A 23864-nucleotide genomic window follows, 5' to 3' on the forward strand; every position below is an offset into this window, starting at 1 on the left:
GTGGGTTTTCAAGCATGAACTGCTCGTTTCAAGTCCTGCCACAACATCTCAATTGGGATTAGGTCGGGACTTTGACTAGGCCATTCCAAAACTTCAAGTTTGTTGCCATTCTCATGTAGACTTGATTGTGTGTTTTGGATCATTGTCTTGCTGCATGACCCAGTTGCACTTAAGCTTCAGCTCACAGACGGATGGCCTGACATTCTCCTGTAGAATTCTCTGATACACAGCAGAATTCATGGTTCCTTCTATTAAGGCAAGTCATCCAGCTCCTGAGGCAGCAAAGCATCCCCAAACCATCACACTAGCACCACCATGCTTGACCGTTGGTATAAGGTTTTTAATGTGGATTGCAGTGTTTGGTTTTCACCAAGGCATAATGGGACCTATGTCCCATTTTTTTTACAGTGCTTTACAGCGATGTATGGGTTTCAACTGACGGCTGTTCTAAATGTGTGTACCATGTGTAACAAAAAGATGCCCTTATCCAGCCCGCTAATTGGGCTACGTTTGCTAATGGTTTGTTGTCTGATTGGGGGGAATGATGTAAATCGAGAGGAGTCGATGTGCTCTGAAAGGTGAGACGTTGAGGATTATAATGAATACCGCTTTGATATCATACAGAGGGTGGTCCTCTGTAGCTCAGCTGGTAGAGCACAGCGCTTGTAACGCCAGGGTAGTGGGTTCGATCCCCGGGACCACCCATACACAAAAATGTATGCACGCATGACTGTAAGTCGCTTTGGATAAAAGCGTCTGCTTAATGGCATATTATTATTATTATTATTATTACAAGCAAACCAAATGTGCACTTCACATTTCCATATATTTACAGAATCAATGTTTATGATCGCTATGTTTGGTGTATAGTTACCAGGATGACATGCATCTTACCCTGGGTTGTCCTGAACAGAATGAGAATATATGTCGTATTGTGAAGAAATTTAGTCGTGGAACATGCACTTGAAGGCACTAATGACCCCATTCTATGTGCACCGAAATTACAATCTGTTATTTTATTTTTCATACTGCCCCCCCGTGGGAATCAAACCCACAACCCTGGCGTTGCAAACGCCATACTCTACCAACTGAGCTACATCCCTGCCGGCCATTCCCTCCCCTACCCTGGGCCAATTGTGCGCCGCCCCATGGGTCTCCCGGTCGCGGCCGGCTACGACAGAGCCTGGATTCGAACCAGGATCTCTAGTGGCACAGCTAGCACTGCGATGCAGTGCCTTAGACCACTGCGCCACTCGGGAGATTGCCAGATTGTGATTTATAATTGAACGTTTGTGGATTGCGTAAACAACAACCGTAATTGTGTGATGGTGGGGACGCAGGGCTGTGTTCCAAACAAAAAACTAAGTGTGCTTGCTTCCGTTCCTCAACGGCAACCTTATAGTTGAAGGTGCTTTCCTTGACTCATTAAAGTGCATTGAAATTACTTGGGAGCTGTGCACAGTTTGAAAGGTGTGTGGCCACTTGGAGACCCCAGTTAGACCTATTTAAAAAAAAAAATATATATATATATATATATACAGTATATTGCACCTACCCCAACATTTCCATGAATATTCTTCTTATGTTACTGATTGCATCCAAAGTATTTTCAGATGTTGTTATTGACAAATGTTGTGAAAAGTACAGTAAATGTAAAATACACATAAAATCAACAGTATAATGTTTGGATTCAGTCTTATGTCAGGTGAACTGTCCTCACCTTTGGTCTGATCATTTCCTGATATTCTCCAAAGTGTTATCTTTTAATTGCTACCATGATCATGCATATGCTTTTTATATTTCTTCTGTTGGGCCCTATCCATATAAGCCCATTTCCACGAATTTAAAGGGTTAATTCATATTCGGTTAGCTGCACACATCAGGTTTAACATTGCTTCCGGTGTTCTTTTTATTTATTTATTTATATTTCTGCTTACTCACTGTGTTTGGCACATTTAAGAGGATCAGCTTTGGGACAGAGAGAGACAGACACTCTTTGCTCGCTGGAGGAAGGTGCTGTGTATGCGCTTTGGCTTTTGCAACCATGCTGTGTAACTCAATTTTAGCAAATCCCACAGGAAAGCCTGTTAGACTAAGAGAGGTTGACACACGTGGTGATGGAGACAGACAGACAGATAGCACACCAACACCAGGTTTACCATAGAATCTCAATGTAATTGTATGTTTAAGATATGTTACCTCAGGCTCTGACACTTTACTCAAGACACTTTGCTCAAGAGCACTTTTGAATATTCAAAGTCACAATAGCTGTAAAATAATTAATAAACATAAACAAAGAATACATGGCAAGTGCTGAAGTAACTTCCCAGCTAGCACATTAAGTTCCCTGGATGTTCTTGGTGCATCTGTTTAGTGTTGGGAACCTTCCTCTTGAATCGTTCTTACTTTGTAGAAGCATAATGGAAAAGGATGGAACATTTTGAATAAAAAGTGGATTACACCCTCCTGTGAGGTATTGTATAGTACAGTATAGTAATTACAGGTAGCCTGTAATATAAACATTCGGTATTCAGTGTACATTCCTCCATGAACCATAGCAGCTGGATGCCAGTGAAAGTCATTGAGGGCAAAGACCTTGATGGATAAGGACCCTCAGCCTCTCTTCACACTCTCCACACAGGCAGATCCTCGACCACCTGCACTGCACAGGGAGGGGGCTTTATGGAATATTCTGGAGGCTGCTGTCTCCAGAACAAACATAAACGAATTGCAAAGACAGGCAAATCCAGCTCATAAAGTTATACAAGCATAGCTAGTAGCTACCGAATGTCATTTTCGGTGAGTGTGGACATTTTACGAGCGAAAGTGAACAAGAGAAATTGTGAAAATGAACAAAGTTGTGATGCATGCCTTTCTGAAGGAAGGGCAGCAGAGGGGAGAACGGAGGAGAAAAATAACGCTAGTAGGAAGCACAGGGAAAAAATGGCAGCTATACAGATAACTCATCCAGAGCTCTTTGACTTCTGGCAGAAAGCCGTTATAAGATATCTGATGGCATACATTTAGTGCAAATCTTCACCTAATTTGCGCCGCACAACAGAGACTCGCCGATAGATATAGAACGCTATGGATCCCGCTTTCTCCCATTGTGCTATTTAGAAACAAACATGGGACTGGCTCAGCTGTTCTGGGGAACTACAGGAAGCTTCATCATGTAAAATAATGTGACAGGTGAAATGAAGAACGCGATCTGCTTTATCTCATAACTTATTGCACAAGTTGACTGCAGGTTTTAACTTAAGTAGCTACAAATATTCAAATGTATTGAAAACCAAGGACAGAAGATTTTTACGCACTACTCGTTTCAGCACTCGGTGGTCCCGTTCTGTGAGCTTGTGTGGCCTACCACTTCGCGGCTGAGCCATTGTTGCTCCTAGACGTTTCCACTTCACAATAACAGCACTTACATTTCACTGGGGCAGCTCTAGCAGGGCAGACATTTTTTGACGAACTGACTTCTTGGAAAGGTGGCTTCCTATGAGTGGCGCAGTGGTCTAAGGCACTGCATCTCAGTGCTAGAGGCATCACTACAGACCCTGGTTCGATTCCGGGCTGTATCAAATCCGGCCTTGATCGGAAGTCCCATAGGGCGGCGCACAATTGGCCCAGCATCCTCCGGGTTAGGGGAGGGTTTGACCGGTGTAGGCCGTCATTGTAAATAAGAATTTGTTCTTAATTGACTTGCCTAGTTAAATAAAGGTTAAATAAACAAATAAAAAATGGCGGTGACACGTTGAAAATCACTGAACTCTTTAGTAAGGCCATTCTACTGTCAATGTTTGTCTATGGAGATTGCATGGCTGTGTGCTCGATTTTATACACCTGTCAACAACGGGTGTGGCTGAAATAGCCGAATCCACTAATTTGAAGGGGTGTCCACATACTTTTGTATATACAGTTGAAGTCGGAAGCTTACATACACTTAGGTTGGAGTCATTAAAACTCGTTTTTCAACCACTCCACAAATGTCTTGTTAACAAACTATAGATTTGGCAAGTCGGTTAGGACAGCTACTTTGTGAATGACACAAGTAATTTTTCCAACAATTGTTTACAGACAGATTATTCCACTTATAATTCACTGTATCACAATTCCAGTTGGTCAGAAGTTTACATACACTAAATTGACTGTGCCTTTAAACAGCTTGGAAAATTCCAGAAAATGATGTTATGGCTTTAGAAGCTTCTGATAGGCTAATTGACATAATTTGAGTCAATTGGAGGTGTACCGGGGGATGTATTTCAAGGCATACCTTCAAACTCAGTGCCTCTTTGCTTGACATCATGGGAAAATCTAAAGAAATCAGCCAAGACCTCAGGAAAAAAAATGTTTGACAGTCTGGTTCATCCTTGGGAGCAATTTCCAAATGCCTGAAGGTACCACGTTCATCTGTACAAACAATAGTACGCAAGTATAAACACCATGGGACCACGCAGCCGTCATACCGCTCAGGAAGGAGATGCGTTCTGTCTCCTAGAGATGAACGTACTTTCGTGTGAAAAGTGCAAATCAATCCCAGAACATCAGAAAAGTATCTATATCCACAGTAAAACGAGTCCTATATCAACATAACCTGAAAGGCCGCTCAGCAAGGAAGAAGCCACTGCTCCAAAACCGCCATAAAAAAGCCAGACTATGGTTTGCAACTGCACATGGGGACAAAGATCGTACTTTTTGGAGAAATGTCCTCTGGTCTGATGAAACAAAAATAGAACTGTCAAGGTCTATCAAGGGTCTATCAACAAAGTCAAGGTATTGGAGTGGCCATCACAAAGCCCTGACCTCAATCCTCTAGAAAATGTGTGGGCAGAACTGAAAAAGCGTGTGCGAGCAAGGAGGCCTACAAACCTGACTCAGTTACACCAGCTCTGTCAGGAGGAATGGGCCAAAATTCACCCAACTTATTGTGGGAAGCTTGTGGAAGGCTACCCGAAACGTTTGACCCAAGTTAAACAATTTAAAGGCAATGCTACCAAATAATAATTGAGTGTATGTAAACGTACATTTTACATTTTACATTTAGCAGACCCTCTTATCCAGAGCGACTTACAGTTAGTGAGTGCATACATTTTCATACTGGTCCCCTGTGGGAACTTATGTGATGAAATAAATAACAGCTGAAATAAATCATTTTCTCTACTATTATTTGACATTTCACATTCTTAAAATAAAGTGGTGATCCTAACTGACCTAAGACAGGGAATTTTTACTAGGATTAAATGTCAGGAATTGTGAAAAACTGAGTTTAAATGTATTTGGCTAAGGTGTATGTAAACTTCTGACTTCAACTGTATCGTGTACTTTTAGTGGTGCACGCTTTCACCAGATTGGGTGAAAACGCACTTTGGTGATGAAATGTCACTTCCTTATGTTATAAAATACATTTTACCAAGACAAATATGATTATTCATTTTCTGAATTGTTCAGTGGGGTCTTTCTCTAACATACTGTATCATTAACGTTATATCCAAAAAGTCGGATTCTGTAACCTAATACATCCGATTATAAGCACCGAGCTCAGTTGACATAGCGGTGCAGGTTTCTCGTAACAACTTTTGAGGATTTTACATTTTGTGGTCGTAGTCTTCAAAGTTGTTTCCGCGGGTCGCAAAAAGTAAAATTATCATTACACGAACTGAATTAAATGTAAAAGGCTTTGAAAATAAAAAGCTTGGTACAGGCTCAGTACTCCGTTGACATTTCACAGAGATACGCTTGTTTTTGTGAGAAATCTTAGAAAAATAACAGGAATTTCGAATGAATATGAAAAGCGTACATTAAAATATGAAAATACTATGTCATGTCTCAAAATTGATATCCATCTTACCTCTGTATTGTTTTATGTCCTGCGGATTCAAGAAGAAAGATGACGAGTTCAACGGGAAAGTGAGCCTGTCAGCTAGCCAGTTGCTTTTCTTTTTTTTTGTGATCCAATTGACATTTTAGTCATTTAGCAGACGCTCTTACCCAGAGCGACTTACATTTTTCGTACTGGCCCCCCGTGGGAATTAATTATTTAATTCTTGCACAGAATCCAGCCTAGCTGACGCGATGCGATTTTCCTCAGTTTTGACCCCTTTTTTAATCTGGTCTCCATTTGATTTAGTCACCCTAATTCCAGCCATCCTACAAGGGTAAAAACTCCAATAAATTTTGAACGGATTATGATAGAGACATGAGGGTTGGACAACTGGTTTTCTTGGAGGATTATCTAGACAATTAACATTATTTTATCCATTGGTCAAAATGTGTTTTTGATTGGACACCCTACAGTATACAGTGCATGCATCAGTATTCTGTCCCCAAAAATAGAACGAGTTACAGTAAGCAGCACAACAACCACACAATGCAGTTTTATTCACCCGTTTTTGCACCAGTCTACTCCATCAGCAGCAAATGTCACAACATGTGGACAGGCCTGAGTACTCCACTGCCCGTAGTATATCCAGGGCCAGACAAAGAGAGAGAGGACAGTACATAGTCAGAGGAGAGGAGGCACTTCTCGCTCCGGGGGCTTTGGCTGTCTATTTATATCAGTTGATGATTGCTGCTGCTCCCCAAAACTTAACTCAAAAATGCCCGCCGTCTGCACTGTCTGCCATTTTGTGAGTCCGCAGTAGGGAAAACAGAACCACTGTCTGCCCCACGGCCATTATTGTTTTTGTTTTGTTGAGAAAGCGGAGGTGAGGAGCGTCGCCCAACATGGTACATTTTTTCGGGGTGTTTGTTTGTTGTTTCTAGTAACTTCTTTGTTGTTTTAATATCACAAACGGATGTGGCAGTTTTACAGAGTGAGTGAATGCTTTCGCGTGTATGTGAGAGAGAGAGAGACCTACCTGGGAATGTATTCCTCTGTGTACCAGCATGGTTAGCCTGGCTGGGTTCTAGATAGAGAGGGGAATAGGGATCACAAAGCACTAGGCTTTAACATCCACTAGTCCTCTCGTCTTTATGCTTATCTCCTTGACATGTGTGTAAATTACTTTCTGTTGGAGAAGTGTCCTGAGGGAATCACTCCACCCAGACACTGACAGCCCCGGTAATGCCCCCACTTCCACCTGCCCACACACACACATATATTAATTGTAATTGAATTTTGGGATGGGTGCAGTGTAAGGAGAGAGGGAGGGAGGTGGGGAGAGAAGGGGTGGGGTAAAGGGTAGAGATGGAGAGAGAGCAAGACAGACAGAGGGAAAGAGGATGAGGACTACATGTTCCTGCCATTGTGTTTTATCCAGAGCTGAAGCAGTGAAAGGAAAATATCTCAAGCAGTAATAGAGTACAGTTCTCATCGGGCCTGAAAATCCGAGCCCGGTCGGACCCAAGCCTGGTGAGCTGAAGCCCAGGCCCGGTCCAACATCACAGAAATTAAATGAACCCCAAAAACAAGCCTGATTTCTAGAAAACTGTATATTGATTTAAACTGGTGTTGAGAACAATGCGGCGGAGTGAGGAGACGAGGAAACAGCCATTGGGCTGAGAGAAAGTACAGAGAGAGGAACATTTACCTTAGTTATCATCAACTGAATGACGAAAATATGGGAATAAAGAAGGCTAATGCAATTGAAAGCATGTATGAAATTCTTTCTTATAATGAAACTCCCGAAGTCTTATCCAACCGTTATACTAATTGAAAGCAATAGTCGTGTGTGGTCACCTAGATGGTCATTTCAGCACTGTTTTGATTGAGATAGCGCCATTGCGCTGCTTTGAGACAAGCATGGGAGATGCGTCTTGATAAATCAATCAATTTCAGATTTATGTTTGGATATTTGGTAACTATTAGGCTGGGCAAATTGTAGCTAAGTTGAGGTGAGTGCTCACGATCATATTTATTCAACACTGAACAAAAATATAAACAAAACATGTCAAGTGTTGGTCCCATGTTTCATGAGCTGAAATAAAAGATCACAGAAATGTTACATACGCACAAAAAGCGTATTTCTCTAAAATGTTGTGCACAAATTTGTTTACATTCCTGTTAGTGAGCATTTCTCCTTTGCCAATATAATCCATCCACCTGACAGGTGTGGCATATCAAGAAGCTGATTAAACAGCATGATCATTACACAGGTGCACCTTGTGCTGGGGACAATAAAAGGCCCCTCTAAAATGTTTTGTCACACAACACAATGCCACAGATGTCTCAAGTTTTGAGGGAGCATGCAATTTGCATGCTGACTGCAGGAATGTCCACCAGAGCTGTTGCCAGAGAATTTCTCTACCATAAGCAGCCTCCAACATCGTTTTTGAGAATTTGGTAGTACGTCCAACCGACCACACAACCGTAGACCACATGTATGGCGTCGTGTGGGCGAGCGGTTTGCTGATGTCAACGTTGTGAACAGAGTGCCCCATTGTGGCGGTGGGGTTATGGTATGGGAAGGCATAAGCTATGGACAATGAACACAATTGCATTTTATCGATGGCAATTTGAATGCACAGAGATACCGTGACGAGATCCTGAGGCCCATTGTCGTGCCATTCATCCGCCGCCATCACCTCATGTTTCAGCATGATAATGCACGGCCGCATGTCGCAAGGATCTGTACACAATTCCTGGCAGCTGAAAATGTCCCAGTTCTTCCATGGCCTGCATACTCACCAGACATGTCATCCATTGAGCATGTTTGGGATGCTCTGTATCAACGTATACGACAGTGTGTTCCAGTTCTTGCCAATATCCAGCAACTTCACACAGCCATTGAAGAGGAGTGGGACAACATTCCACAAGCCTCAATCAACAGCCTGATCAACTCTATGCGAAGGAGATGTGTCGCGCTGAATGAGGCAAATGGTGGTCACACCAGATACTGACTGGTTTTCTGATCCACACCCCTACTTTTTTTTAAAGGTATCTGTGACCAACAGATGCATATCTGTATTCCCAGTCATGTGAAATCCATAGATTAGGGCCTAATTTATGTATTTAAATTGACTGATTTCCTTATGAACTGTAAATCAGTATAATCTTTTAAATTGTTGCATGTTGCGTTTACATTTTTGTTCAGTATAGTTTGCTCATATATTAGCTGATCAGAAACTTTTGCCAGGATGTTATGTAGCTTAACAAGTGGATTTTGCTCTTCACTCGCATAATAGCCTGTCCTACTCCCGACCAAAAGTCTGTGATAATTAATCAATGTGATTTTGTTTCACTGAATCTCTGTCTGTATATTTGGTTAATTGATCTCTGGCTGGACAAGTGGAAGTGGAAGTGGTGGCTCATTTATTCGTTTGCTCATCTATCACTGATCAGAAACATTTAGCATGCAATAATGTTGCCTAAATCAAGAGTATTATTTATCTATTGACTCACATAGTAGCCTTATATAATCTATCCATCACTGAGCTGTGAGAGCCAATCCTGTTTTATGTCTTAATGTAACCTACTTCAATATAACAAATAAATCATTCATTCATGTCATTACAAAGTCATCCATGCCTTTAAATACGATCAAGCATAAACAAATAATTAAATAACAAAGGAGCCTTGAATAATTAAACAATAAATAAATAACTAGATTTTCTGCCAAACATACATTTGAATAATCGCTTAAAAGCCCGTGTTTTGAATGCATATTTGACTAGGAAATATTTGGATCAGTTATAGGTGTACTTTCGATAGTTGCAAGGTCCAGCAAGGCACATTAGCAGGGCAGTCATAGGCTGTATTTTGTTAGGATGTATCTGCGTTAAGATGCCATTGGAATATGGGCTTCTCCTGATACTGAGATGCGCTGCCTGTCATAGTCTTGTGGATCATCAATCTCCCGAGGGCACTCCAGCCTATTTGTATCGCAATTTGAAACATTTCAATCATCAAAAAACTAAGTTTAATCATGGACACAAATTTCTCTGGCCCAGCCAATATTAGAATCCTGGCGGCGCTAGTTTCTGCAGCTGCTGCGGCTGAGAGAGCGCTTTATTAGGCTAAAAGGTGCGCAGACACGCACAGTTTTTATTTCTTAACGCAGCACAGCAAGCCCAAAACCCGCCCGCACAGAGTCAATTCACTGAATTTGAGGCTCGGCCCGGTATAAGACCGGGCCGCGTCGGGTTCGGGCTAAGAATGAGAACTCTATAATAGAGACATCTCCTATTTGAGAAGAAGTGGATGCACCAAGCTGTGTGAAGATGCTCCAGCACAAATGAAACTGTTTGCCTACTTATACTGTGCCTCAGAGCTGTTTTCATGTTGAAGAGCGGTAGAGATTTTTTATGCTGCACAGAGGAAAAAAGAGGAGAGGAGGAGGTCCATTTGACCTTTCTCTCACGCTGTCTCTCATTTTCTCTCCCTCTCCTTTTCTCTTTCTCTCCTTTTCTCTCCCCTCCTTTTCTCTCTATCTCCCTTTCTCTCTATCTCCAGTCTACAACCCAGGCCGGCACACAGAGAGAAGCACATCCTCAGGTCTCACTCCCTTTCTTTTTCCTCTTCTTTTTGTCTCTCGCTCTCATTCTCTCTCTCTGACTCTCTCTCTCTCTCTTATCTCTCTCTCTCACTCAATACTATTGATTACTAAAGTACAGCCCAGAAAATAGAGGATATTGGTGTTGTAAAGTTTATTTTTATGTCACACATTTTATAATCTCTCTTTCTCTCTTTCGCTCTCCCCTCAGGTTTTATTTAGTCAGTGGCGGAGTGCCCTTCATCATCTGTGGAATCACAGCAGCCGTCAATATTGAGAACTATGGCAGTGGGGAGACGGCACCCTAGTAAGTCACCCAGCAGTCTCCTATTCTCAAGGTCACAGTTTTAAACTGTTCTAGTCAACCCTGTCTGCTACATTGGGCCACAAGTTCTCATCCACATCACACCGTATGGCCTCTCGCGCAATACACCTGGGAAAGAATCTCTTTGCATGCCTGATCCATCCCTGGCAATCTTCTGCAGAGATATCCAGGCATCCTGCATTCATTGCATCCAAGAGTGACATTTGATCATGTGGATGATAGTCATAAACTTTCCACCTCCATGAGGAAAATAATTATTCTATGGGGTTGAGGAAGGGAGAGTAAGGGGGGAGGAAAAGTAATACCATCCCGGGATGGGCTGCAAACCACTCTGTGACTGTATGGGAGTGGTGAAATGCCACATTGTCCCATACAATCACCCAGGTTTCCATATTTCTTCTGACTTGCCCTCTGTCTTCACCTGGCAAAAGCCTTCCATAGAGGTCATCCATGAATGAAATGAGGATCTCTCTGTGTTGTATGGCCCAATTAGAGGATATTGCGGCACACATTGTGATGCTGGCACCCCTCTGGCCCGGGACATTCACTGTTGCTCTTTTCCCAATCACATTCCTTCCACGTCGGCGTGTTTTGGCCATGTTAAAACCAGCCTCATCCACAAAGATGAACATGTGGGGTGTTGGCCTGGCTTCAAGCTCCATGCCACTCTAAAATATTGTAAATCCACAGGGCAACATAACTGTTATTCTATAACAGTAGTTTACATTACAGTATACTGTAACTGAAATCACTGCTGAGTGTGCAGTGCTCTGGTGGGTTTTGTTTACAGTAAAAACAGTACTGTAGTACAGGATATAGACATCTTACCTGGACATATTGGTACCGGAATTCGTTGACACGATCAGAGTTCCTCTCAAAGGGAACAGTTTACACCTGCTTCATGTTGATATAATGCTTTGTCAAGATTCTAGCAATGGTTGTCGTGCTTACACTTTCAACATTTTGAAATGTATTATTGTCTGCCAACACTCTCTCTTGAATTTCTCTGAGTTTTATGGCATTGTTGCTAATGACCGTGTCAACAATTACAGCTTCCTGCTGAACAGAGAAAATCCTACCTCTCCCCCCTCCATTTGGTAACCGTTTGGTCCTAAAACAGAAATAAAATTACACACAAATGGAGAGCTTTTGCTCGATTTACTACTCTACAGTAAAATTCAGTTATTTTATTTTAGAATTTCTATTTTGCTTTTACTGTAGCAATGTAAAAAATTGCAGTCTAATTCAATTTTCAGTAACTTTTGAACTTGAGTTTAACAGTTTTGATAAGGGTATCTTAACATTTGCAAAATGGTCTGTAGATAAATAGAGTTTTGTTGGTAAATGTGTTTTTGTGAGACAAGTATTTTTGTAATTTGAAAGATGTCATTGAATGCATTTTTTATCAAAGCAATGACAAATGATCCACTGGTTACCACAGAGTGTTGTTGTGATAACTGTATTTAGAGTTTTGCACATGTATCCGCAGTATTGAACAATGCTTGTTAGCAATCTAAAAAAAACTGTAACACTCCAAAATGAGATGCAGATAGATCTGATGATATGAGTCACACTTCAGTGTATGTTGCTCACCCCCCACCCCCAAGGTAATTTATCACTTCAAGAGGCCTATGTCTCTTCTCTGTGTGTGTTTTTCAGTGTTTATTAAGGAAACACACCCTCATACTGTAATACTAATGTAGCCTACTGTGTGTGTGTGCGTGTGTGTGTGTGTGTGTGTGCGTGCGTGTGTGTGTGTGTGTATGTGTGTGTGTTGCAGCTGCTGGATGGCATGGGAGCCCAGCCTTGGAGCCTTCTATGGCCCCGTGGCGTTCATCGTCCTGGTCACCTGCATCTACTTCCTGTGTACCTTCATTCAGCTGAGGCGCCACCCCGAGAGAAAGTACGAGCTGAAAGCCCTGACTGAGGAGCAGCAGAGGCTGGCATCCGTCACCGACGTGGGTGGGCATTGCCATCAGGGAGGGGAAGGGGAGCCCGGAGCCCTGCCACCACCGCCCAATGGAGGGCACTGCCCTGCGGGCTGCCACTCGTCCACTGCCATCAACCCCTCTATGCTGGCCAACGAGCATTCGTTCAAGGCCCAGCTGAGGACGGCAGCCTTCACCCTCTTCTTGTTCGTGGCCACGTGGGCCTTCGGGGCGCTGGCTGTGTCACAGGGCCACTTTCTGGACATGATCTTCAGCTGCCTGTATGGTGCCTTCTCCGTCACGCTGGGCCTCTTCGTGCTCATCCACCACTGTGCCAAGCGGGACGACGTGTGGCACTGCTGGTGCGCCTGTTGCCCCGGGAGACGCGCCAACCATGGTTGCCACGGCCATGGTCACGGCCACACTCGTCCAAAGATTAATGTCAATGGGGATGCCTTAGGGCATGGGCACGGGCATGGGCACTGCCACCTGGATTCGCCTTGCCCGGGTAAGGCCCTGTTAGGAGGACACACCCACAGTGGCACCTTGGGTCACTGTAAGCATGGCAGCCTGGCGTCATCGCAGAACCATGTGACGTGCCTGCCCCCTGTGGTGCCCTGCTGCCAGCAGCTGATGGAGGAGGAGCCTCCCGCACACGTGCTGCTACACGCCGACCCCGAGGGCTACCGGCCAGACATCCACCTGCATCGATGCCTGAAGGGCAGCACTAGGACTAAGCCTCGCCACTTCAGCCGTCACCGGCAGGCTGGCACAGGAGGGGGAGGAGGGGTGGGAGAGAGGGAGTACGCCTACCACATCCCCTCCAGTGTAGACGGAGGCTCTATCCACAGCTCCCACACAGACAGCCCTCACAGCACGCACGAGCGCCACGGACACATCTGCCACCTGGCTGCTGCCCCCCACGAAGTAGGCCACCACACGTGCCAAGCTGCGACGGCTCACGAGGCGGCGCTGGCATGCCACGCCCCCTGCCACCGGCACGTGCCTTGCTGTGCTAAGGCGGACCTGTTCCCCACTCTGTGCCAGGTGGAGGCAGGCGACACGGGTACCTTTCTGTGCGGCTGTGGCAAAATAGCCAATGAGGAGGACCTGATCGTGCCTCATCACCAGCTGGAGATGCACCCACGTAGACAGTCCTACCCCCAGAACCCACCGCCCAATCAGAATGGCATCCTTAAAGGCGGCCTGCACGAGGGTTTCCTGTACGCATCAGACAGCACAGGGAATATACGCACTGGACCCTGGAGAAATGAAACTACTGTGTAGTGTAAAGATATAGGCAATCATTCCCATACCAGCCTCCCTCCCTCCCTCCCTCCCTCCCTCCCTCCAATCCTCAACTCACTCCTCCTTTCCTTTCTAGGAACTACAACAACAACAACAACAAAAATCTAACATCACGACTTTTACTTGTATTCTTTTTTTGTTTGAATGTGTTCCATTTCACTGTACAGATGATCTGACATTGTCATATAAGCTCCCCAATGACCAGCCATACAATACACAGCAGAACTGATTTTTCTCCTTCATAGAGGAATGTGAGTCACACGCCACAAGATATAGTACCTTTTGTTGAAGGTATTTTTACCACTATAGTATGTTATTATTATTACAGATCTATCGAAGATAGAGAATATGGATGTGTGTGTGGATGTGTGTGAACCGAACACTTGTGTTTATTCTCGCTCAAAGCAAATGAGATTGCGTTCTCTTTTGTGAGTCACTAAATCCACCGACTACTCTCTGATTTGTGTACCTGCAGTACTTCAATAAGCTCAGTACCAGTGTTTTAAACAAACACACCAGCAATTTAGAGTCATTGGTATTTTCGCCATTTTGAACAAGCATACTTACTATAATATACTGTGAATATCAGTTAGAGATTTCTTAGTAATATACAAAGATGTCTGCTCTTGTCAGATTTCTGTGGATGCCGATACGTTGTGAAAATAAAAAAAAACAATCGAAAAGAAAAACCGAAACCACATTGAGTATTCTGTTACAGGTTGATATTGAATGTTCTTGTCTGTATGATGTCTTACTGTTGTTGTTTTTAGAGCGAAGTGTACAACAATAACAACAATCACATTGTCATTGTGTATATTTGTGGTGTTGGAGCAATAGTGACATTCATGTCCAAGCAGCAGCAGTTCCAGGCTCAACCATTTCCTCTTGTCCCATTTGATATACAGTAAAACCCAAGCCAACATTTTCCATCTCTGGCAAGGCGTCACAAAATGGTTGGAGGTTCATTCAATGGGTCATGTCCAAAATCAATGCTTAAACACTATTTTATTTATTTATAGGAAACAGAGCATGCAAGCCTTGTATATAGCTATGTGCTGTGTGTTTTGCTTTGTATATCAATGCACATTTCTTGAAAACACCATCACTTTTGTCTATGGAGCAGATCAAGCTACGTTCGCTATAATATGACGTGAAACAAACAATTATATTTTTACACAATTTTAGTATCATTATGCCATTATTATGGATGCTCCTGAAACCATGTTCTGTTGAGGGACAGAGGACAGGGCAGAGATTCAGTGTTGAATATTTAACCTTATACAGCTGGTATTATGTACGGTGGCCCTAAGAGACAATTTATGCTTGATTCGAAAATGTGGTCAGAGGCGCTGTATGGATGGTGTGACGCAATTGCGGAGCCTCTGGAGGCACGCAGAGGCCAAATTGAACTCTGTTCCGCATCGCCGTGCGCCTCTCAAATGTAACAATGTGGAGGGCACCCTATAGCTCCGCATTGACATGATTGGTTGACGGTAGGTGAGGGCGGGAGGTCCTGTATAAACACAAACTCACTTCCTTGACAAGGTCCTTCACAACAGCTCTGCTTTGCGAAGCGCAGGAGTATGAATGCCCTGACTTCTGCAGAGGCCATATCACCATAAATGCTGCACAGCCAATGCAGACGTCAGATTGATGTTGTAGAGCCTTTATGTGGCAAAGTAATTTTAAAAAATCAAATTTTCCCCTTAGGGCCACCGAGTTATGTTCGGTATGGAAACAAGTCATTCCCGAGTGAGAGAACTGACCAGGTTAATAGAGAAACAAATCACTACCTACAAGAATACAGCAACTCCTGCCTGGCCAAAACCACCTTGGCATGCCACACCATCCATTCATCTTGTGCACTCTTGTCTATGTACATAGAATTGGTTCTGATTAATTATTTTATATAAGATTTAAAATATTTAAGAGCAAATAAATATATATGTAATGAAAATGTATTGGAAAGACCTCTTAATGTTAATGCTCAGTATCTGAGTTTAGAAATGTTATTTGTTTTTGGTGCATTTTTCTGTTTGCTTGTACTTTTGTTCTGATCTTTCTTAAAGTATGCGGACTGGCCATATATTTTGTTATATTTGACACACAAATGCACTAACAGCTATGGGATACCAGGACTTAATGTCAACTGTGATTGAATTGTGATCTGAATTCAACAAGGGACCTGATTTTAGAAAGAAATGTTTGAATAAGAAAGATGTTAGAATTTCTGAAAAGAGAGCATTTTTAGATGTACATACATAAAAGGAATATTTCTGATTTTGGAAGGCAAAGACTGACCAGTAGCAAAATGAGCCCCCATGAGACTTCAAGAATATGTCAGATGAAGCAAGATGCTATGTTATCTATGGATCAATGAGCTTTGTAACAGTTTCACTAAAAACACCTAACATCCTTGGTATTTCCTTCTTAAATCATCCTGCATTAAACATGTCTATGCGAGAGTATATTGCTTTGGTCTAATTCCTGTACCTCGTGGACATCGACATATCTTAAAAGCAAAAAGAGCTTTCCAAGTGTGTGAACCTCAGCGTTTGTTACCATAGGCCTCTATCTACCACCTGTCTCCTCATTCAGCAGTAGTACTGCCAATTCAGCCAGCTGGATTCGCTTGTCAGATCTCTGCCAGTATACACTTGTGGTACTGTAACAAAACCCAAAGTCAGTCTTCACCTTTTTCTACATCGACAACACGGATACCAATTGTTTTTGTGCGTGCGTGCGCATGTTTTGTTTCCCTTAGTTATTTTGCAGTATTCATATCTTCTGACAGCAGTGATGGAGATGTCTTAAGGACTCACCACAGGGGGAGGAGTTCAAATGATAGCAGGCTTGACTGGCAGTGTGTGTGGTGTGCGTGCTTGCATGTGTGTGTGTGCTCACATGCCTGCCTGCGGGGGTGTGTGTTTGTGTGTGCATGCGTGCCTGATCGCATGCATTTGTTCGTGATTGAGTGTGTGCGTTAGTGTGTTAGCATGCATGAGTGAATGTGTACAGTAATGTGAGTGAGTGTGAGTAAATGAGACTGTGTGTGTTTTTTGTGCATCACAAATCAGGCCAGGGCTGACAGGCCATGAAATGAGCACATTTAATATGCAGTTGGCCACACGACACTCAGCCCCCTCCCTGCCATCAGATTATTCCTGTAACTTCGAGCAAATAAAAACCCAGGCCCTGCCTTTAAATTGAGCCCTGAAGACAGACTCTGACAGAGATCTCTGTTTGACCTTCTGGGATGCTTTCAAGGTCAGTCACTGGTGTATATGGTATCTTATCTAGAGAGGTGATCTGATTTACCCAAGAGAGGACATACTGTACTGTAAATATTTGTTGTGCGATGTTGATGACGGTTGTGTGTGTGTGTGTGTGTGTGTTGATGACAGGGTGGTAAGAGGTTCACTGCCAGATGAGTCAAGTGTTGATGATCATGGTGATAATGAATGCAGGGTATGAGGGGGAGGGATTCATTAGATATGGTGTTTCTGAGCCAATAAATATTATCCTGGATCTGCTTTTGGTGGAACCTCAGATTGTAGTACCCTATTCCCTCAGTCTAAGATGGAGAACAACAGGCAGAGAGGATGGAGGATGCATTTCCACCCACAGGAAAGCATGGAGGTCAGAAGCAGTGGTGCCCCTCCACTCCAAGACATTTGCTTCTGTTTAATAAAAATTGATCTGGATTAAGCAAGACAAATGTAATGTTTATGGTACAATTAGGCATGTTGTATTTTCCTGGTTTGGCATCGGCTCCCGATGAATGCTGACAAGTGCTCACCAACAATAGCCAGGTTTTCTGTGGATACTATTCAGGTTGTATGTACTGTACCTTCATATCTCACTGTAACTGCGAAGGAGGGACTGATTACACGTAATCAGTTAAATGTAATCTGACTACAAAGAACTGTGGTCAGTTATGTTACCAGCAAAAACATTGTAATCAGATTACAGATTATTTTGAAAAACTAGATCATTACTTTTTGTATTACTTTTAAATTCAGAAACGATGTTTGCGAAAAAAAAATACATTGACACCTTTCCGGTTTCTCAATGACATTCAATTCAGCATTAAATAAAAGGCGCAAGTTTATTATGTTTGATCCACCTGAGTGGGTCTGACCACACGTCAGAGACCACTATGATGACACACCAAATGTGTTTTATGGATCCCTTTTGTCTTGTCTTAAGGGGAAAGTAATCCAAAACTAACGGAAAGTAATCCAAAAGTTACATTACTGGTTAAAATTGTGGACAGGTACAGTGGGGGAAAAAAGTATTTAGTCAGCCACCAATTGTGCAAGTTCTCCCACTTAAAAAGATGAGAGAGGCCTGTAATTTTCATCATAGGTACACGTCAACTATGACAGACAAAATGAGGGGAAAAAATCCAGAAAATTACATTGTAGGATTTTTTATGAATTTATTTGCAAATTATGGTGGAAAATAAGTATTTGGTCAATAACAAAAGTTTCTCAATACTTTGTTATATACCCTTTGTTGGCAATGACACAGGTCAAACATTTTCTGTAAGTCTTCACAAGGTTTTCACACACTGTTGCTGGTATTTTGGCCCATTCCTTCATGCTGATCTCCTCTAGAGCAGTGATGTTTTGGGGCTGTCGCTGGGCAACACGGACTTTCAACTCCCTCCAAAGATTTTCTATGGGGTTGAGATCTGGAGACTGGCTAGGCCACTCCAGGACCTTGAAATGCTTCTTACGAAGCCACACCTTCGTTGCCCGGGTGATGTGTTTGGGATCATTGTCATGCTGAAAGACCCAGCCACGTTTCATCTTCAATGCCCTTGCTGATGGAAGGAGGTTTTCACTCAAAATCTCACGATACATGGCCCCATTCATTCTTTCCTTTACACGGATCAGTCGTCCTGGTCCCTTTGCAGAAAAACAGCCTCAAAGCATGATGTTTCCACCCCCATGCTTCACAGTAGGTATGGTGTTCTTTGGATGCAACTCAGCATTCTTTGTCCTCCAAACACGACGAGTTGAGTTTTTACCAAAAAGTTATATTTTGGTTTCATCTGACCATATGACATTCTCACAATCCTCTTCTGGATCATCCAAATGCACTCTAGCAAACTTCAGACGGGCCTGGACATGTACTGGCTTAGGCAGGGGGACACGTCTGGCACTGCAGGATATGAGTCCCTGGCGGCGTAGTGTGTTACTGATGGTAGGCTTTGTTACTTTGGTCCCAGCTCTCTGCAGGTCATTCACTAGGTCCCCCCGTGTGGTTCTGGGATTTTTGCTCACCGTTCTTGTGATCATTTTGACCCCACGGGGTGAGATCTTGCGTGGAGCCCCAGATCGAGGGAGATTATCAGTGGTCTTGTATGTCTTCCATTTCCTAATAATTGCTCCCACAGTTGATTTCTTCAAACCAAGCTGCTTACCTATTGCAGATTCAGTCTTGCCAGCCTGGTGCAGGTCTACAATTTTGTTTCTGGTGTCCTTTGACAGCTCTTTGGTCTTGGCCATAGTGGAGTTTGGAGTGTGACTGTTTGAGGTTGTGGACAGGTGTCTTTTATACTGATAACAAGTTCAAACAGGTGCCATTAATACAGATAACGAGTGGAGGACAGAGGAGCCTTTTAAAGAAGAAGTTACAGGTCTGTGAGAGCCAGAAATCTTGCTTGTTTGTAGGTGACCAAATACTTATTTTCCACCATAATTTGCAAATAAATTCATTAAAAATCCTACAATGTGATTTTCTGGATTTTTTTCTCTCATTTTGTCTGTCATAGTTGACGTGTACCTATGATGAAAAGTACAGGCCTCTCTCATCTTTTTAACTGGGAGAACTTGCACAATTGGTGGCTGACTAAATACTTCCCCCCCCCCACTGTAACTGGTAACTGTAACGGATTACATTTAGAAAGTAACCTACCCAACCCTGAAACTGCTGCATTACTTCTCACATATCCATCCACAGTGATTTGGCATCATGTACACTCAAAGCATAATTTTTGAGTCTCTTTGTAGGTATATGTCTTGATACCGCAGACATGTTTCTGAAAGACTGTTGACAGTACACTGCTAATGTCATCCTTGACTCAAATAACGTACACACACCTCAAAGGGAGGGAGGCAGAGTGGCAGGCAATATGTTTGAGAGAGGTGGGAAATGCAGGAGTATTTTGAAGTAGGATGAGAGAGAGAATAGTGATGGAAAGACTTCATTCTGTTGACGAGAGAGCGAGAGAGAAAGAAAGAGAGAGAGAGAGGGAGGGAATGACTTTGCTCACAACAGCTCATCAGCTCGACAGAGCAACAAAGAAGTTTGGGAGAAAACCCAGCATGTGTGACTGCCTTTTTTGTGTGTAGCATCTCTCACAGTATCTGCATGTGTGTGCATATGAATGATCATTAATGCTGGGGTCTGACTGTGTTTGTACTGCTCTGCTAATGATGATGATGATGGTAATAAGCAGGAGGCACATTTCTGTGTCATGCTATTTCATGCTTTCGTGCTTCCTACAGATTTGAGAGGAATGGGTTGTTTATTTTCTCCACTGAGCTGTACAGTACAGTAGCTATCTGCCTGCGGGGGGTTGGAGGATTGGAGACTGTGTTGTGTGTTAATGCAACACACAGGGGCCCGACCATGAAAACAAAAGAGAAATGTATTGGTTTATTTTCTTGTCATTGTTCTACTTCTCCCCCAGTATTTCTTCTTTCGCAGCTGTTGCCTCCCAGCTAGTCTCTCTCCCTGCTTCCCCTGAGAAGACCTTAGTAGAGAGAGATACTCCCTCATTGAACACAAGGAACAAACCAAATTCGGAATTCTACCCGACCTATTTTACATTACTGGCTCACCCTTCACTGTTGTGCCAGATTTGACTTCATTACTGTGTCTGTATTATTCTATGGCATAACAATGTGACTTTTGTTAGTACTTTTGTTGAAGTGGAGTTTGGTGTCTCAATAAGTAACAAGTTCAAACGTTCTCTCATTGTAGTCCTGACAGAGCACTTGGTGCCTCCTACCGTGCTGTTGTATTGCCTTAGACAGACAGTTAGTACTTCGAATCCTCTGTGAATACTGATATAGAAATGCTATGTAAGCCAAAGCTTATATGCACATGTGAAAAATACTGCTATGTAACCCTATGCAAATGCATGCACAATACTGCATACATAATAATACCGCTATCTAACCCAAAGCCTGTGTACATGTGAGCAGAGTTACCGCTGAGCCAATCGTCTGCCTCAACCCCCCCCCGCCACACACCCCTCATCTCTACCCATGTTATTTATAGCTGTGTGGTGATGCAACACATGGTACAACTGGAATGGAGAAAGGAATCATGCGGTGAGTGTTAATACGCAATAATATAAAGTGGATTATAGAGCCTAAGAGGCTGCTGTCTGTGACATCAGGACCAGCCATGGCCAGCCAGGGCCACCTCACTGAGGGGACAGCTGGGGAGCTGGTGACCGTGTGGTGGGGTTGGGGGGGGTGGGGTGGGGGGACGGCATGATTACTACTCTAGTGTGTTAGCAGTGCTGAGAAAATCTGGCAGCATTGCCATGGACAGGTGTCCATCCTCTGTCTCTCTCTAACCATTTCTCTCTGACTCTCACTCTCTCATTCTCTCTACCCATTCTCTCTTCTCGCTCTCATTCTCTCTGACTGACTGTCAATCTGTCTCTCTCTCTCTTTGTTCTTTATCTCTTTTTCCTTCACTCACTCTTACTGGTTATAAAGGTTGTACATATTGTAGTCATGTCAACACATGAGTCAGTCTCATTGAGTTTCATACAGAAGTATTATTTTACTCTTTAATTAAGTACATTTATGGAGACGAGGATGGGCGAAGAAACGAATATCCTTTTGGTCTGTTCCTTCATAATAACCATAGTACAAACACAGACTCTGATTCATATTATCAGTACAAACGTGATGAAATTACAGACAATGATGATTCAACGTGATGTAACTAAGCAAATATTGGTTTTGAATGGTTCCAAAATCAAACACATTGCAGATTAATCCTGCCTATTGGGTAAAGCATCATTTAGAGTAAATGCTGTGAAGTGCTGCCCTCTGCTGGTTAAGATGCACAATAATACACCGGTATAGTACAGTATTGAGGCTGCTCTCAAGGGGGATGTCATTGGATACTGCATCTGTGGTCACTTTTTATGTTTTACAGAATCTGTGGTCGCTTATCCAATTCATCAACAGCAGTATGTTTGACTTGAGGTTAACCGGCTCGGCACCAGACTAGGGTTGGGTATAACTTGTGGTGGGACTCGGGAGAACAGCATACTGTAATATATGACCAGCCACAGCTAAAAAATATGTTTGTTTTCTTGTTTTTTATATAACTGTATGGAATAGTAATATATATCAGAACAATTTCTATTTACCTTTTGCACTGTTAATTTTAAAAAGGCTTCATGTGAACACTGGTCATAATACACAATAGCAAATGCAGCAGCTACTAGAATGCATGAAATATGTCTTGGCCAAGCGTGGCAGAAACACCAGGGCAGTGCTCCAGCTCTCTAAATTATTGCCCACTTACGACCCTGACAGCCTAATTTAATTGATTTTATTAAGTGAAAGATTAGCTAGCTGAAGTAATTAAGTGTTCAGATGAAAGTGAAAAATGGGGGACCAGAGTGAACTCCAGGGGCTGCTGCTCACTCCTCTTCCCTCCCTCTACCCCTCTCCTCCATCTCCAAGGGGCATTCTAGGGCATTCCACAAAACAACATGTTTGTCCCCATGTTTGTCCCCCAGTAAAATATCCCCAGTACGAGGCAGTATGTTGTTGGTTGTTGCATCTCATTGCATGTACATTGTTTTGACTGGGACTTGTCTGGAAGGCCTGATGAATATGTAGCCTTGTTCTCTGGCTTTTCTGCCGGCATGCTCAATTTGTGTTCTAGCATGACATGAAAGACGTAAGAACTCTCTAGAGGAAAATGCACACACACACACACAGACACATACACATTCACACACATCTTTAACATCAGCACATCTTATCTAAACAGAGCAAAACATCAGTAGTACTCAATGTGACAGAGAAGCTATCATGCTCATACAGTATGTGTTGTTTAATAGAGGGTATATGTTATTGGGAATATGCCATCAACAGTTCATTTTTCATTTTAATTTATTTAGCCAGGATGGTCCACTCAGTAACAATTGCCATTGTTTTCCAGGGAGTCCTGGGTTCCATAGAATCAATAAAAACAGCTAAAATCACAGCATACAAAGAAGTACACACATCATACATACAAAACCACGCTCACATTACAGCTATCTAGATACAGTGGGGAGAACAAGTATTTGATACACTGCCGATTTTGCAGGTTTTCCTACTTACAAAGCATGTAGAGGTCTGTCATTTTTATCATAGGTACACTTCAACTGTGAGAGACGGAATCTAAAACAAAAATCCATAAAATCACATTGTATGATTTTTAAGTAATTCATTTGCATGACATAAGTATTTGATACATCAGAAAAGCAGAACTTAATATTTGGTACAAAAACCTTTGTTTGCAATTACAGAGATCATACGTTTCCTGTAGGTCTTGACCAGGTTTGCACACACTTCAGCAGGGATTTTGGCCCACTTCCCCATACAGACCTTCTCCAGATCCTTCAGGTTTCGGGGCTGTCGCTGGGCAATACGGACTTTCAGCTCCCTCCAAAGATTTTCTATTGGGTTCAGGTCTGGAGATTGGCTAGGCCACTCCAGGACCTTGAGATGCTTCTTACGGAGCCACTCCTTAGTTGCCCTGGCTGTGTGTTTCGGGTCGTTGTCATGCTGGAAGACCCAGCCATGACCCATCTTCAATGCTCTTACTGAGGGAAGG

At 42.9% G+C, this 23864-nt stretch overlaps 1 protein-coding gene across 1 annotated transcript in view; it reads left to right on the plus strand.

Moving 5' to 3' along the window:
- Positions 1-13970, plus strand: part of LOC311110991 (adhesion G protein-coupled receptor A3-like) — a gene marked incomplete at both ends in the record, with an annotated part of 251186 nt that extends 237216 nt beyond the window's left edge. Inside the window, 3 exon segments of the mRNA XM_084153664.1 lie at positions 10391-10432; positions 10642-10737; positions 12536-13970. Coding sequence (XP_084009790.1) covers positions 10391-10432; positions 10642-10737; positions 12536-13970 — 1573 coding nt within the window.
- Between the last annotated feature and the right edge of the window lie 9894 nt (positions 13971-23864).

Source organism: Coregonus lavaretus, assembly GCF_964263955.1.
Source record: "Coregonus lavaretus genome assembly, chromosome: 36".
Classification (NCBI taxonomy): Eukaryota; Metazoa; Chordata; class Actinopteri; order Salmoniformes; family Salmonidae; genus Coregonus; species Coregonus lavaretus.